The 12299-nt window shown below is 44.4% G+C and overlaps 1 protein-coding gene across 3 annotated transcripts in view; it reads left to right on the top strand.

Moving 5' to 3' along the window:
- Positions 1-12299, top strand: part of PCLO (piccolo presynaptic cytomatrix protein) — a 353643-nt gene that overhangs the window by 278909 nt on the left and 62435 nt on the right. For 2 of the 3 annotated variants that reach the window (XM_068167826.1, XM_068167817.1), the window contains exons 11-13: positions 482-590; positions 1217-1284; positions 3092-3303. In XM_068167826.1, coding sequence (XP_068023927.1) covers positions 482-590; positions 1217-1284; positions 3092-3303 — 389 coding nt within the window. The remainder of the gene's footprint in view (positions 1-481; positions 591-1216; positions 1285-3091; positions 3304-12299) is intronic. The other variant, XM_068167810.1, reaches the window with a different exon arrangement.

Raw genomic sequence — 12299 nt, 5'->3', positions numbered from 1 at the left:
AAGTGAGAAAGTAGAAAAAGGGTATTTGAATTACAAAATCATGTTCTCAAAGTTAGCCCTGTTTTGAGACTTATGTTCTTAACAGCAATGTGCCATTGTAGGGAACAGCTATCTTCCAAGACCATGGCTGGCAAGGAGATGTCTGATATATAAAATGTTTGGGTTTCTTGCACTGTTGGTACATGTGCATGTTTTTGATACTGCAAAAGTTTTCCAATATCATGCAGGTTGTGAAGAGTGCATGTTTAGTTTGAATCAGAAAGGAATTAATCTCCTGATTTCTTTCAGCGGGTAAATTAGAGCTGATAGGACAATCACGTTTAACAGTCTAATCTGTGTGAAGTGAAAAGGCTTTACTAAAATGTTATGCCATTTAAACCATATTCGCTAAATGTCACATCAAATCTTCTTGTCAAAGCAGTCAACCTGATGCCTTTGGCAAAATCTAAGTACTTGACCTCATGCTGTTTTGCTTTCTTAGGAATGCAGGTGCTGGAATGGAATGGCATCCCCTTGACTGGGAAAACTTATGAAGAAGTCCAGAGCATTATTATTCAGCAGAGTGGGGAAGCAGAAATATGTGTAAGACTGTGAGTTTTTCCCCATCTTTCTGTTTCCATACTTTTTTGGCTTTCATGGCTTTGTTGTTTTGGTTTGTTTTTTTTTCCCTTAAAGAATAATTACAGTTGTTAAGGTGGAACCTTTGCTAGTTCAAAGCATCAATGTAATAATTAGCAAAAGATCACTCTGAGTGTGGGAGGTCTGTTTGTTCTTTTATTCTTTCTAAAATCACAAGGAAAGAGAAGCTGAGTCAGATGTTAGTAATTATGTTTTTATAAACAATGACATATCCATTGTCAGGCTGCAATCCCCTCTTGTTGGTACACATACAATTCTTTGAATCTACTTGGGTTAGAAAAAGGTGGTAATTTAGCATTAACTTGACCTTTACTTAAATCTGTATTTTTTATATGAATGTCATTTAAGCATCATGAGAAATGTATAAACTTTCATTTGATCCATTAAAGATTTCACCTTAAAAGGACTTTTTCTTCTCAGCTCTTTAACAGCATTGCAAATATATATCAGCTAAGAAGGGGCCATGCTTGGGAGCTGCTTTCTGTCATGAACCACTATTCATTTATCTACTTAATACAATAATGAGGGTACAAGGGAAGAGTTTCTTTTGTCTCAGGCTTCTCATTGCTTTCTTTAGGGACCTGAACATGCTCTCAGACTCTGAGAATCCCCAGCATCTGGAGCTGCATGAGCCAGTAAGGGCAGGTGAGCAACGAGTTATTACTTCGATATTGTGGGACTGTACAGCAGTTGAAAATTTTATGTGATATAAACAAAAATATTATCATTGTAAGCTCAGATGTTACATCCCAAATCTTGCCATGGGCAGAGAGAGGACCACACCTTACATAAAAAGCCAAGCATTTTTTGTTGTTATTATTATTAGCCCAGTTCAATCCAAACTGACACAACCCTACAATATCTCATTACTGCAAAGGAAATCTCAGTAACAATACGGCAGGTAATATTTGTTATCTAAGGAAATCCTCCCTCTAGCTACTCCTTCATCTCTACATACCACAGAAAACTGTGGCATAATGGTTTCCCCTTGGCAGCTTCTTTGTGCCCTGTGGACAGAGCTTTCACTCCAGGACCATTGCCCAAGTTGACAGTGTCCAGAGGAATTTACTGGGAGAATGTGATGTTTGTGGTGAAAATTTTTGACTCCTTTTAGCTGGGAGGTGGAATATTTTTTATTCACTCCCTTTTGCTTCAGGATCTGCTTGGGGCTGTTTTTTCATGTTTTCTATCATGCCTTGCTTTTTCATCACCAGTCAGCAGCTCTGCATTTTGTATGACTTGACTGGATATTGTACACTTTATGTGTACATATGTAAGATTTTTAAATATTGGGTTTTTATCTTCTTTTGCCCCTAAAATTTGTTCCATCCAGTTCCTGAATTTTCATCAGTGCCAGTAACTGACTAGCATGTTGCTGGTATCCCTGGAGCCTCTGCAATCATCCTGTGCCCAAACCTTGCAGCACTCTGCTGTCATCCCAGGCCTGTGTTCCCACAAAATGGATTATTAATCTGGAGTCAGAAATAGTTCAGTCTGCACACTGCAATTACTGTTATGTCTTTATATATGGAAATTATTAAGAATGGTCATTATACCATGCAATTATGAAAGGTGAAGTATAACAGACAAATTAAAGTTATTGGACAATTGCTGTTGCAGCCAAGTCTTTCTTGCCATTACCTCTGAGATTTGGCAGACTGCTTGTGCATTGGAATGGAAAAATCACCATTCTCTATAGAAAGAAGAAACAAATGCAGCCTAGCAGGCAGGATAAGAGTAATGTATTGCCTCAAATCTCTCACACTTCTGAAAACTTGGGAAGCAAGCTGAGCCTTGTATTCTTTTAACTCCCTTCAGTTTAAGTCACATATGAAACTTGATTGACCTAATTTCTCTATAAAGTGGAAATTGCTGTTTAGAAAGGGTAGATTCTTCGCACTCATTTTGGGGCAGCAGTGAAGATGACTTACATATTTGTGATTAATTTGTGGTCTTAAAGTTTTGAGTTCTTTTTCTCTCTACTTTGGTATAAATTATCTTAGGAGCAGAACTCAGTTTTATTGAATATCCATTTGATTTTGTAAAAAACATTGGGATTAAAGCTTGTTGCAGCATAGTTCAGATACTTGAGAAACTGGGCCAGTTCCATACAGTGCAAGTTAACACAGGCCAACAGTCTTGAATACTGTAGTATGCTCCTGTAAAATTTAGCATTATCAACAAAACCTATTTTTCTCCATCTCGAGAAGAAGCTTCTCAGAAGACTTGTGAGGTGAGTAACACAAATTGGCAGTGTTGAGCAGAAGGACTGGAATTAGGATGTTGGTATTGTGGGGGAGATGTCTATTTTCAATATGTTGTCTTTTGCATCTTCAAAGTATACAAGCAAATGACATGAACGTTTGTAAAGATCACCATCTTTCCCCTGTACCAGGGCAAGATGGATTTGAATCTGACAGCAATTATCAATACAAAGCTCTCTTTAATTCAGTAGATAAAGCGAAGTCCCCAGGGGTTGATCCCAAGCAGCTGGCTGCAGAGCTCCAGAAGGTTTCTCTACAGCAGTCACCTCTGGTTGCTTGCTCAGGAGTGGAAAAGGGATCTCATGTTCACTCTGGAACCACTTCTGCCACCTCTAGCTCTGTTCCCAGCCCTGGTCAGCCTGGTTCTCCCTCAGTGAGCAAAAAGCGGCACAGCAGCAAGGTGAGAAACTTCTCAGTTATGTAGCAGTAAAATTTTGATAACAAGAAGAAACTTCCTATATACTTGATTTATTGTACTGACATGGTTATTAATATAGAATTATGAAATACTAATAACATTGATGATTATTTATTAATATAAAAACATAACTTTTTAACTGTGTGTGTATATATATGTATGTATATATCTATCTCTGCAGTTTCTAGTGTACGTTTGGGAATATAATCCCATAAACTGGTACAGTTTAAATTTGAACCAAATTAGAAAAATATAAAACTATAATTTAATAAGAGAACTAGAGTGCAATCTGCTGTTTGTCCACCAGGGGACGACTCGGTAGACACCTGATGGCTGAATACAATGGTGAGGCCAGGTGTCAGGCACATACAATTAAATGAACCTTTCAAAGGCACTTAAACCAACTTTTACTCATGAATTACAACTATGGACATAATCTGGCTGCCTCATTACAATCCACAGGTTACAATAGCTCACAGGCTAATGCATGAGGATTTTAAACAGAACCAAAACTGGTGTTAAACATGTGAACACTGGAAAAGATACAGTTTCACTTGGGAAAGCTCATTGCTAAAATGGTCGCTAAGCTGGCCGCTATCACAGCTGGCTCTGGGGGTGGTCCCTTCCAGATGCAGCTTTCTTCCGCTGCTGCGGGTGTGGGCTGGTTCACCTGGAACAGGCTCTCAGGCAATGGGAGGGCAGTTCTCCTCCCATAGTGGCTGGAGAGTGGGGGTGGGGTGTGGAGCAGCTTTCCTCCTGGCTCAGCTCATAAATGAGCGAGCACTGCCGATTCCTCTTGGCAGCTGCTTTTCCCATTTTTTCTTCTGTGGGTCGCCCTGGCACTTGGACACTTGGGCATGGAGCAACACGCGGCTTCTTTTCCCATGACTTAGCAGCCGGCACAGGAACAGCTGAGTGTGGTTCTGGCTTTGTGAGTGGGCACACGAAGGTGGCTTTCACAGTATCACAGTATAACTAAGGTTGGAAGAGACCTCGAGGATCATCGAGTCCAACCTATAAACACAGACCCCATGACTAGACCGTGGCACCAAGTGCCACGTCCAATCTCCTCTTGAACGCCTCCAGGGACAGTGACTCCACCACCTCCCTGGGCAGCCCATTCCAATGACGAACGACTCTCTCAGTGAAGAACTTTCTCCTCACCTCGAGTCTAAACCTCCCCTGGCACAGCTTGAGACTGTGTCCCCTTGCTCTGGTGCTGGTTGCCTGGGAGAGGAGACCAACCCCTTCCTGGCTACAACCACCTTTCAGGTAGTTGTAGAGGGCAATGAGGTCTCCCCTGAGCCTTCTCTTTTCCAGGCTAAACAATCCCAGCTCCCTCACCCTCTCCTCATAGGGCTTGTGTTCAAGGCCTCTCACCAGCCTTGTTGCCCTTCTCTGGACACATTCAAGTGTCTTGATGTCCTCCTTAAACTGAGGGGCCCAGAACTGGACACAGTACTCAAGGTGCGGCCTAACCAGAGCAGAGTACAGGGGCACTATGACCTCCCTGCTCCTGCTGGCCACACTATTCCTAATGCAGGCCAGGATGCCATTGGCCCTCCTGGCCACCTGGGCAAACTGCTGGCTCATATTCAGGTGGCTGTCGATCAGCACACCCAGGTCCCTCTCTGTTTGGGAGCTCTCCAAGCCACTCCAACCCCAGCCTATAGCTCTGCATGGAATTGCCGTAGCCAAAGTGCAGCACTCGACACTTGGACTTGTTGAATGCCATCCCATTGGACTCTGCCCATCTGTCCAGTCTGTCGAGGTCCCTCTGCAGAGCCTTTCTACCCTCTAACTGACTAACATCTGCTCCGAACTTGGTGTCATCTGCAAATTTGCTGATGACTGACTCGACCCCCTCATCCAGATCATCAATGAAGATATTAAAGAGGATGGGGCACAGCACTGATCCCTGAGGGACGCCACTGGTGACTGGCTGCCAGCTGGATGTGGCACCATTCACCACCACTCTCTGGCCTCGGCCCTCCAGCCAGTTCCTAACCCAGCACAGAGTATTGCGGTCCAAGCCACGAGCTGACAGCTTTGATAGCAGTTTGCTGTGGGGGACAGTGTCAAAGGCCTTGCTGAAGTCCAGGTAGACCACATCCACAGGCCTCCCCACGTCCACCAGACAGGTCACCTGATCATAGAAGGTGATCAGGTTGGAGAGGCAGGATCTGCCCTTCCTAAATCCATGCTGGCTGGACCCAAGCCCTTGGCCATCCTTCTGGTGCGCAGTTATTGTCACCAGGATAATCTGCTCCATCACTTTCCCAGGCACTGAGGTCAGGCTGACTGGCCTGTAGTTTCCAGGTTCCTCCATCCGACCATTCTTGTGGATGGGGACCACATTGGCCAGTTTCCAGTCATCTGGGACCTCACTGGTGAGCCAGGACTGGAGGAAAATGATGGACAGCGGCTTGGCCAGCTCATCTGCCAGCTCTCTCAGCTCCCTAGGATGGATCCCATCTGGTCCCATGGACTTGTGAGTGCCCAAGTGGCTCAGCAGGTCCCGAACTAATTCCTCATGGATTACTGGGGCACTACACTGCTCCCCGACCCCAACGCCCAGCTCAGGAGGCCACTCGTCCTGAACTCCTGCCTTGCTGTTAAAAATTGAGGCAAAGAAGGTGTTCAGGACCTCAGCCTTTTCCTCGTCTTCAGTCTCCGTGTTCCCCTCCAGGTCCACTAAGCAGTGCAGGTTCTTCCTGCCCTTCTTATTGTTAATATATTTGTAAAAATGCTTTTTATTGTCTTTGACTGAGGTGGCCAGCTTCAGTTCCAGCTGGGCCTTTGCCTCCCTAATTTTATTCCTACATAATCCAACAACTTCCTTGAACATACCTCGAGAAGCCTTCCCCTCCTTCCAAAGGTGATACAGCCTCTTTTTTCCCCTTAAATCCTCCAGGAGCTGCTTGCTCATCCAGGCCAGTCACCTTCCCCGCCGGCTCATCTTTCGGCACGTGGGAACTACCAGTTCCTGTGCCTTCAAGAGCTCCTGTTTGAAGTAGGTCCAACCCTCCTGGACCCCTTGGTTCATGAGGGCTGGTACCCAGGGGACTTTACAAATAAGTTTCTTAAACAGGCTGAAGTTCGCCCTCCGGAAGTCCAAGGTGAAGGTTCTGTTGGTGCTCCTCCCTACCTCCCTGCATATTGAAAACTTCACTATCTTGTGGTCACTGCACCCTAGGCAGCCTCCCATGATCACGTCTCCCACCAGCCCTTCCCTATTGCAGAACAGCAGGTCAAGCAGAACCTGTCCCCTGGTAGGCTCACTTAACAGCTGTGTCAGGAAGCAGTCCTCTATTTGCTCCAGGAATCTTCTGGACTGCCTCCTCTCTGCTGAATTAAGTTCCCAGCAGGTATCTGGGAGGTTGAAGTCACCAACAAGGACAAGATCTGATGATCTTGAGACAGCCTCCAGTTGCTTGTAGAACAAGTCATCAGCCTCTTCATCCTGGTTGGGTGGTCTGTAACAGATTCCAATCAGGATGTCAGACTTGTTAGGCTGCCCTCTGATTTTAACCCACAGGCTCTCAATTCCCTCATCTTACACCTCGAGTTCTGTAGCAGAGAGTGACTCCCTAATATACAGAGCCACTCCTCCTCTTCTTCTCCCTTGCCTGTCTCTCCTAAAGAGCCTGTAGCCCCCCAGTGTAGCACTCCAATTGTGCGTGTTGTCCCACCAAGTTTCTGAGATGGCGACTATATCATAGTCACCCTGATGAATCAGGACCTCCAACTCCTCTTGCTTATTGTCCAGGCTGCGTGCATTGGTGTACATGCATCGCAGCTGGATTCCTGACTTCTCAATTGACCCTACCTTGTAGCCTGCTCTTTCCTCTTTCCCACCCCCTTCAGACCTAGTTTAAAGCCCTCCCAATGAGCCCTGCCAACTCCAGTGCTAGGACTCTCTTACCCCTTCTAGATAGATGCACCCCATCGAGACCCAGCAGGTCAGGTGCGGTGAAAGTTGTCCCATGGCCATAGAACCCAAAGTTCTGCCTCTGGCACCATCCCCTGAGCCAATTGTTGATGGTGTGGGTTCTCCCATTCCTCTCAGTGTGCACCCCTGCCACTGAGAGAACTAAGCAGAACACCACTTGAGCTCCTGCCCCATCTATCAATTGTCCAAGGGCCCTGAACTCCTTCTTAATCACCCTGGTGCTCTTGTCAATCTCATCACTCCCAGCCTGCATTATCAGCAGAGGGTAATAGTCAGTGGGCTGGATTAATTTAGGGAGTCTCATTGCAATGTCCCTAACCCCTGCCCTGGGTAGGGAGCAGACCTCCCTGTGGGATGGGTCGGGACGACATATGGGTCCCTCAGTATCCCCCAGGAGAGAGTCCCCAACAACTATAACCCTTCCCCTTTTCTTTGTGGAGCCGGTTGTTATAGCTGGTGGGGACCGCTTGGGCTTAGGCTTCCCCCCGGAGCTGGTCATTACAGCTGGTGGGGACCGCTTGGCCTTAGGCTCCCCTCTGGATGCCTGCTCCTCAGCCTCAGCCCTCTCATCCCCACTGCCCTCACCCTGCAGGGCCTCATACTTATTATGCAAGGGCAGCGAAGGAGGAGGAGAGAGTGGGGGTGGATTTCTCTTGCCACCCCTGGCAGGGACCTGTATCCATCCCTCTGCGTTTCCAGGGACCCTTCCCTCAGCAGGGGAGATCTGCAGAGCCTTCTCCCACAAATCTAACTCCCTTTCACTTTCCCTTTATTGTCCTTAGCCTAGATACCTCCTCCTTCAGCTCGGCCACTTCGTCCTTCAGCTCTGCCACCAGGCTGAGGAGAAAGTTCACCTGGTCACACCTGACACAGGTGTCCTCTCCCTCTCCTTCTATTCCAAGTGCCAGGCTGAAGCACTCTCTGCAGCTGGCAGCCTGGACTCCAGCATGCTGGTGAAACAACTCTGTCTGGGTAGATGCTGCTTTTCTACCCTTCATCCGAGTGGCAACCATGATGCAACGTTTGAGTGCCATTTTTTTTTTCTGCACCCAGCCAACAGGCAGCTAGTGAACCAAAATGGCGCCCCGCGCACAGCCTGGGCGGGATTTAAAACTGCCGTGGCTGACGTCAGGCTCCTGTTCCCGTGCAGGCTCGCGAGAGCACGATCCTGCCGGCTGCCTCCTACCAGGAGTCCTCCTGACCCACAAAACCCTGAAAGGAAGGCAAAAAGCCCTGAGCAGAAACTCACAGTTCAAGCGGAGCGGTCCTGAATGAGCGGTCCTGATCAGCTAGCGAACCAAAATGGCTTTGGCTTGCAGGTCCGCAGCTTTGTGCTTACAGCAGACATGATTAGAACTGCTGAAAGAGATTAAGGCAAGTTCTCCCTGAATCTTGGCTTCCCAGGTCTCTGTCCCTTCAGGGTGTGGTTAGGCAGCTTCTTCCTACTGGTGGGACTGGGGCATGATGCTAAACTGGCTGTAGTTTCAGTGCAGCTTATGCAAAGGACTCTTTGCTGGTTCCCAGGTGAACTGTGGCACAAGGTCTGTTCCTGGGTAGCAAGCTTCTCTCTGGACTGCAGTCAAAGGCAGAGCATGTACACGGAGCGGGAGCAAGTGCAATAGAGCAAAAAAGAAAGAAAGAGTGAAAAGAGCAACAGAGCACAAAATAGCAAAAGAGCAAGTTGTTTACAATTTGAGTAGCTTTTATAATTTGCTCAAGGCTTGGATTTAGCCAATTTTCAAACTGGGTCAACACATTAGCCTATGGCAGAGCATATGGCCAGAATATGCCCGTACTTGGAAGAAGCACAAGCACAGCACAATCATCCCACATGGTGGGTGTGTGCTTTTGTTTACCCCAACAAGGCAGGTTGGGTTGTTTACCCAGGCTTGTTGACACCTGGCTCCTTGTTTTCTCATCTCTGGGCTGAGTACCAACTCTAGAAAGGAGGGGAAAGGGGGTTTGAGCAAATCATGTAGAGACATGTTTTGGCAATATTTGGGGCATAATTTTGGGCCTAATGCAGCCTTTACCACATGTAGTAAGAAAACAAAGGACACATTGATCAATTAGTTTTCCTGACAATAATGAGTATTGCTATTAAGATACAAAATCTGGACACAAGGGAAGAAGATTATGTGGTTTATCCAAGGTCGTGAAAGTTTGGTCCTTCTTTGAAAACAGATTTCTCAAACTTAGTATTACTGTTTTAAAACAAAATATTTGCCCTTTTCATTCTTTGTTGCTGTTGCTTTTCAAGTGCATCCTACATGATGCTCAGTATATGTCCTGCAGAAGAAACTGATATTACTAAGACAATAATTTCCCTTTTTATACTAAGCTACTGTTTAAACTGTTACAAGATATGAATAATCATAGCAATATTAGCATTTCACTGAAAGTCAGGGTAAGGATGAAAAATAAATTTGCCATTGGAACATACTTTGTCACTAGCTAATTTCTGTGAATTTGTTAGGCATGAATTTTCATTTTCTTTCCTATATCCTGTCCATTTCTCAGCAGAACTTTGTCCTTGTGTACCCAGTTATACACCTGGAAAGGGCAGAGTGGATGTTTGGTATAATTTTTTCACAGCTGAAACTGAAAGCTAGATATTAAAGTTATTTTGTGTCCAAGAAAGTTAACACTTGAAGTGAAAATCCATCCTGTGAAGATTGTGTTTGCTTACACTATTTGCAAGATATCTAAAGCTGATTGCTCTCCTGAATATCCATCTTCCCACTATTTTACTATTGGAAATGAAACTTCATATTTCAGACAAGATGCTTTCTAGATATTTATGTCTCCATATCTTTTTTTTTTTCATTCACAGAACTGTAACATTCCTACTGCATTATTGTAATACTGCATTTTTGAGCTGTTGAGGCTGTGACCACAATTTGAACTATAAATGCCTAAAGTTCTGTAAAGACACAAAGCCAGCAAATGATGCCTGCTCATTTGTGATAGCTGTTCAATTTACTTGCATAATATTCACATGAGAAATCTCTTTCATCCATCAGTTTAGCAGATACTGTAAATATATTTATTGATGTTTGTTGTGGATAGTAATTCTGTCTTGCCATAATTCCTATAATGAACTAAATCAGGTCTATGATGCACAAGTTAAATAGATATATCAAGATTTTCTGCACTGAAATTCAGAGATCTGGCAAAACTGCTTAACGATTAGGTGAATACTTGGTCTCATTACACCTTACTTTGGATATTGTACACATCTACATTTGAAATACTTTGCCATGTGCTTTGTCTGCACCAGTGAGAATTGCTCACTGTTGAAGTACCAGTCAAAAGACTGGGTGAAACATGCCATCTCCTATGAGGAGAGGCTGAGAGAGTTGGGGTTTAGCCTGGATAAGAGGAGGCTGAGGGTAGGCCTTATTGCTCTCTACAACTGCCTGAAAGGAGGTTGTAGACAGGTGGGGGGTTGGTCTCTTTTCCCAGGCAATCAGCAACAGAACAAGAAGACACAGTCTCAAGCTGCACCAGGGGAAGTTTAGGCTCAAGGTGAGGAGAAAGTTCTTCACAGAAAGGGTTATTGGCCATTGGAATGTGCTGCCCAGGGAAGTGGTGGAGTCACCATCCTTGGAGGTGTTCAAAAAAGGATTGGATGTGTCATTTGAAGCCATGGTTTAGTTAGTCGTGAGGTGTTACGTGTTAGGTAATAGGTTGGGCTTGATGATCTCTGAGTTATTTTCCAACCTTACTGATTTCATGATTCAATGTGCATGCACTGCATGGAAAGGAAAAGGCAGGGCTCCTAGTACAAATGTCACTATCTACACTGAAACCCCTGTCATTTGATTAAATACATCAATCTCCTAAATACACCATATAGTGTATAGAGATGTGCAGTGTATCCAGGAGAGGTGCCCTTCTGTGTCCACATGAGAAGGCTGGCTTCCCAGCTTTGATGCTGTAGCAGGTCACATAAAGATAGATGCATAAATTTCATGTCCTGCTTCACAGGGGATTTAATAATCTTTTACGAAAATTCAACCAGAGGCTTAAAAAGATTAAATAAAAAATTATTAAAATGAATGCCTTTATGTAGAGGATGCAAAAGTCAAAACTAATCAGTTGAACATTTAAAACATTCTTTGCTTATTTTTGAAAATCATGTTGAAAGGCATTTCTTTCCTAATAACTTAGGTCCTGTTTATTTGTGTAGTTTCTGTTCATTGACTGCAGGCCAAGTTTATAATGCCATTGAGCTCTGCTAGAAGAGAAAGCTACTACTCATCCTTTCTGCAACTGTTCTTTACCTTGGGCTGACAGCATTTCTAGGCAGGCAACAGCCTTGCCCAAAGTACCACGGCAGACTAAAGATCCGAACTGCCTAGATCCTGTTTTTATAACTGTTCTTATATTTACTAGGTTAAATTACTTTCGTTTTTTAAGCTTTTTGTAGAGAATATACATTCCAGAAATGTAGGAGTCTCTTTTATGCTCCATAGTGCAAATTATCTCATATTCAATGTTTTATCTTGTTACTGTAGTGGTAGTACAGAACATCAGAGCCTGGCATTAACAAGTTTCACATACAGTAATGACAACATTCTCCAGCAGATGTGATGGCATTATAAAGCACCAGCTCTTACACAGGGTGTGTGAGTGTATGCAGGAAGTATCAAAAAGAAATTAGAATTAAATTAGATTAGCCATCACAGGAGACATTTAACCCTTAGGGGTCTTGAACTGACTATATCCTGTGCAGACCTGTTTCTTTTGCAATCAGAATGTATGATCATTCTATGGTGCAGATTACATGCAGGATATAAGTGCCCTATAGAAACATTTAATTGTATCTTGAAGAATGAGTTGTTTTTCTTAATTCTCAGATCCTTTTGCTCCTAGAGAAGTCAGAACTGAAATACTTTTTCGTCTTTACAAATTGATCCTCACTGAGGCCTGAATAAAGAAACTTATTTGCATCTCTGCCTTTGAAATGAGATCCAGCTTCCAAGATGGCCCAGCTCTGGACTGAGGGTTGGATGAGATGACC

The sequence above is a fragment of the Melanerpes formicivorus genome, unplaced genomic scaffold (assembly GCF_026170545.1).
Source record: "Melanerpes formicivorus ecotype bairdi unplaced genomic scaffold, bMelFor1.0.p_v2 SCAF_3, whole genome shotgun sequence".
In the NCBI taxonomy this organism is placed as follows: domain Eukaryota; kingdom Metazoa; phylum Chordata; class Aves; order Piciformes; family Picidae; genus Melanerpes; species Melanerpes formicivorus.
The sequence above is the reverse complement of the archived record's forward strand: the minus strand, read 5'-3'. Positions and strand labels throughout refer to the sequence as shown.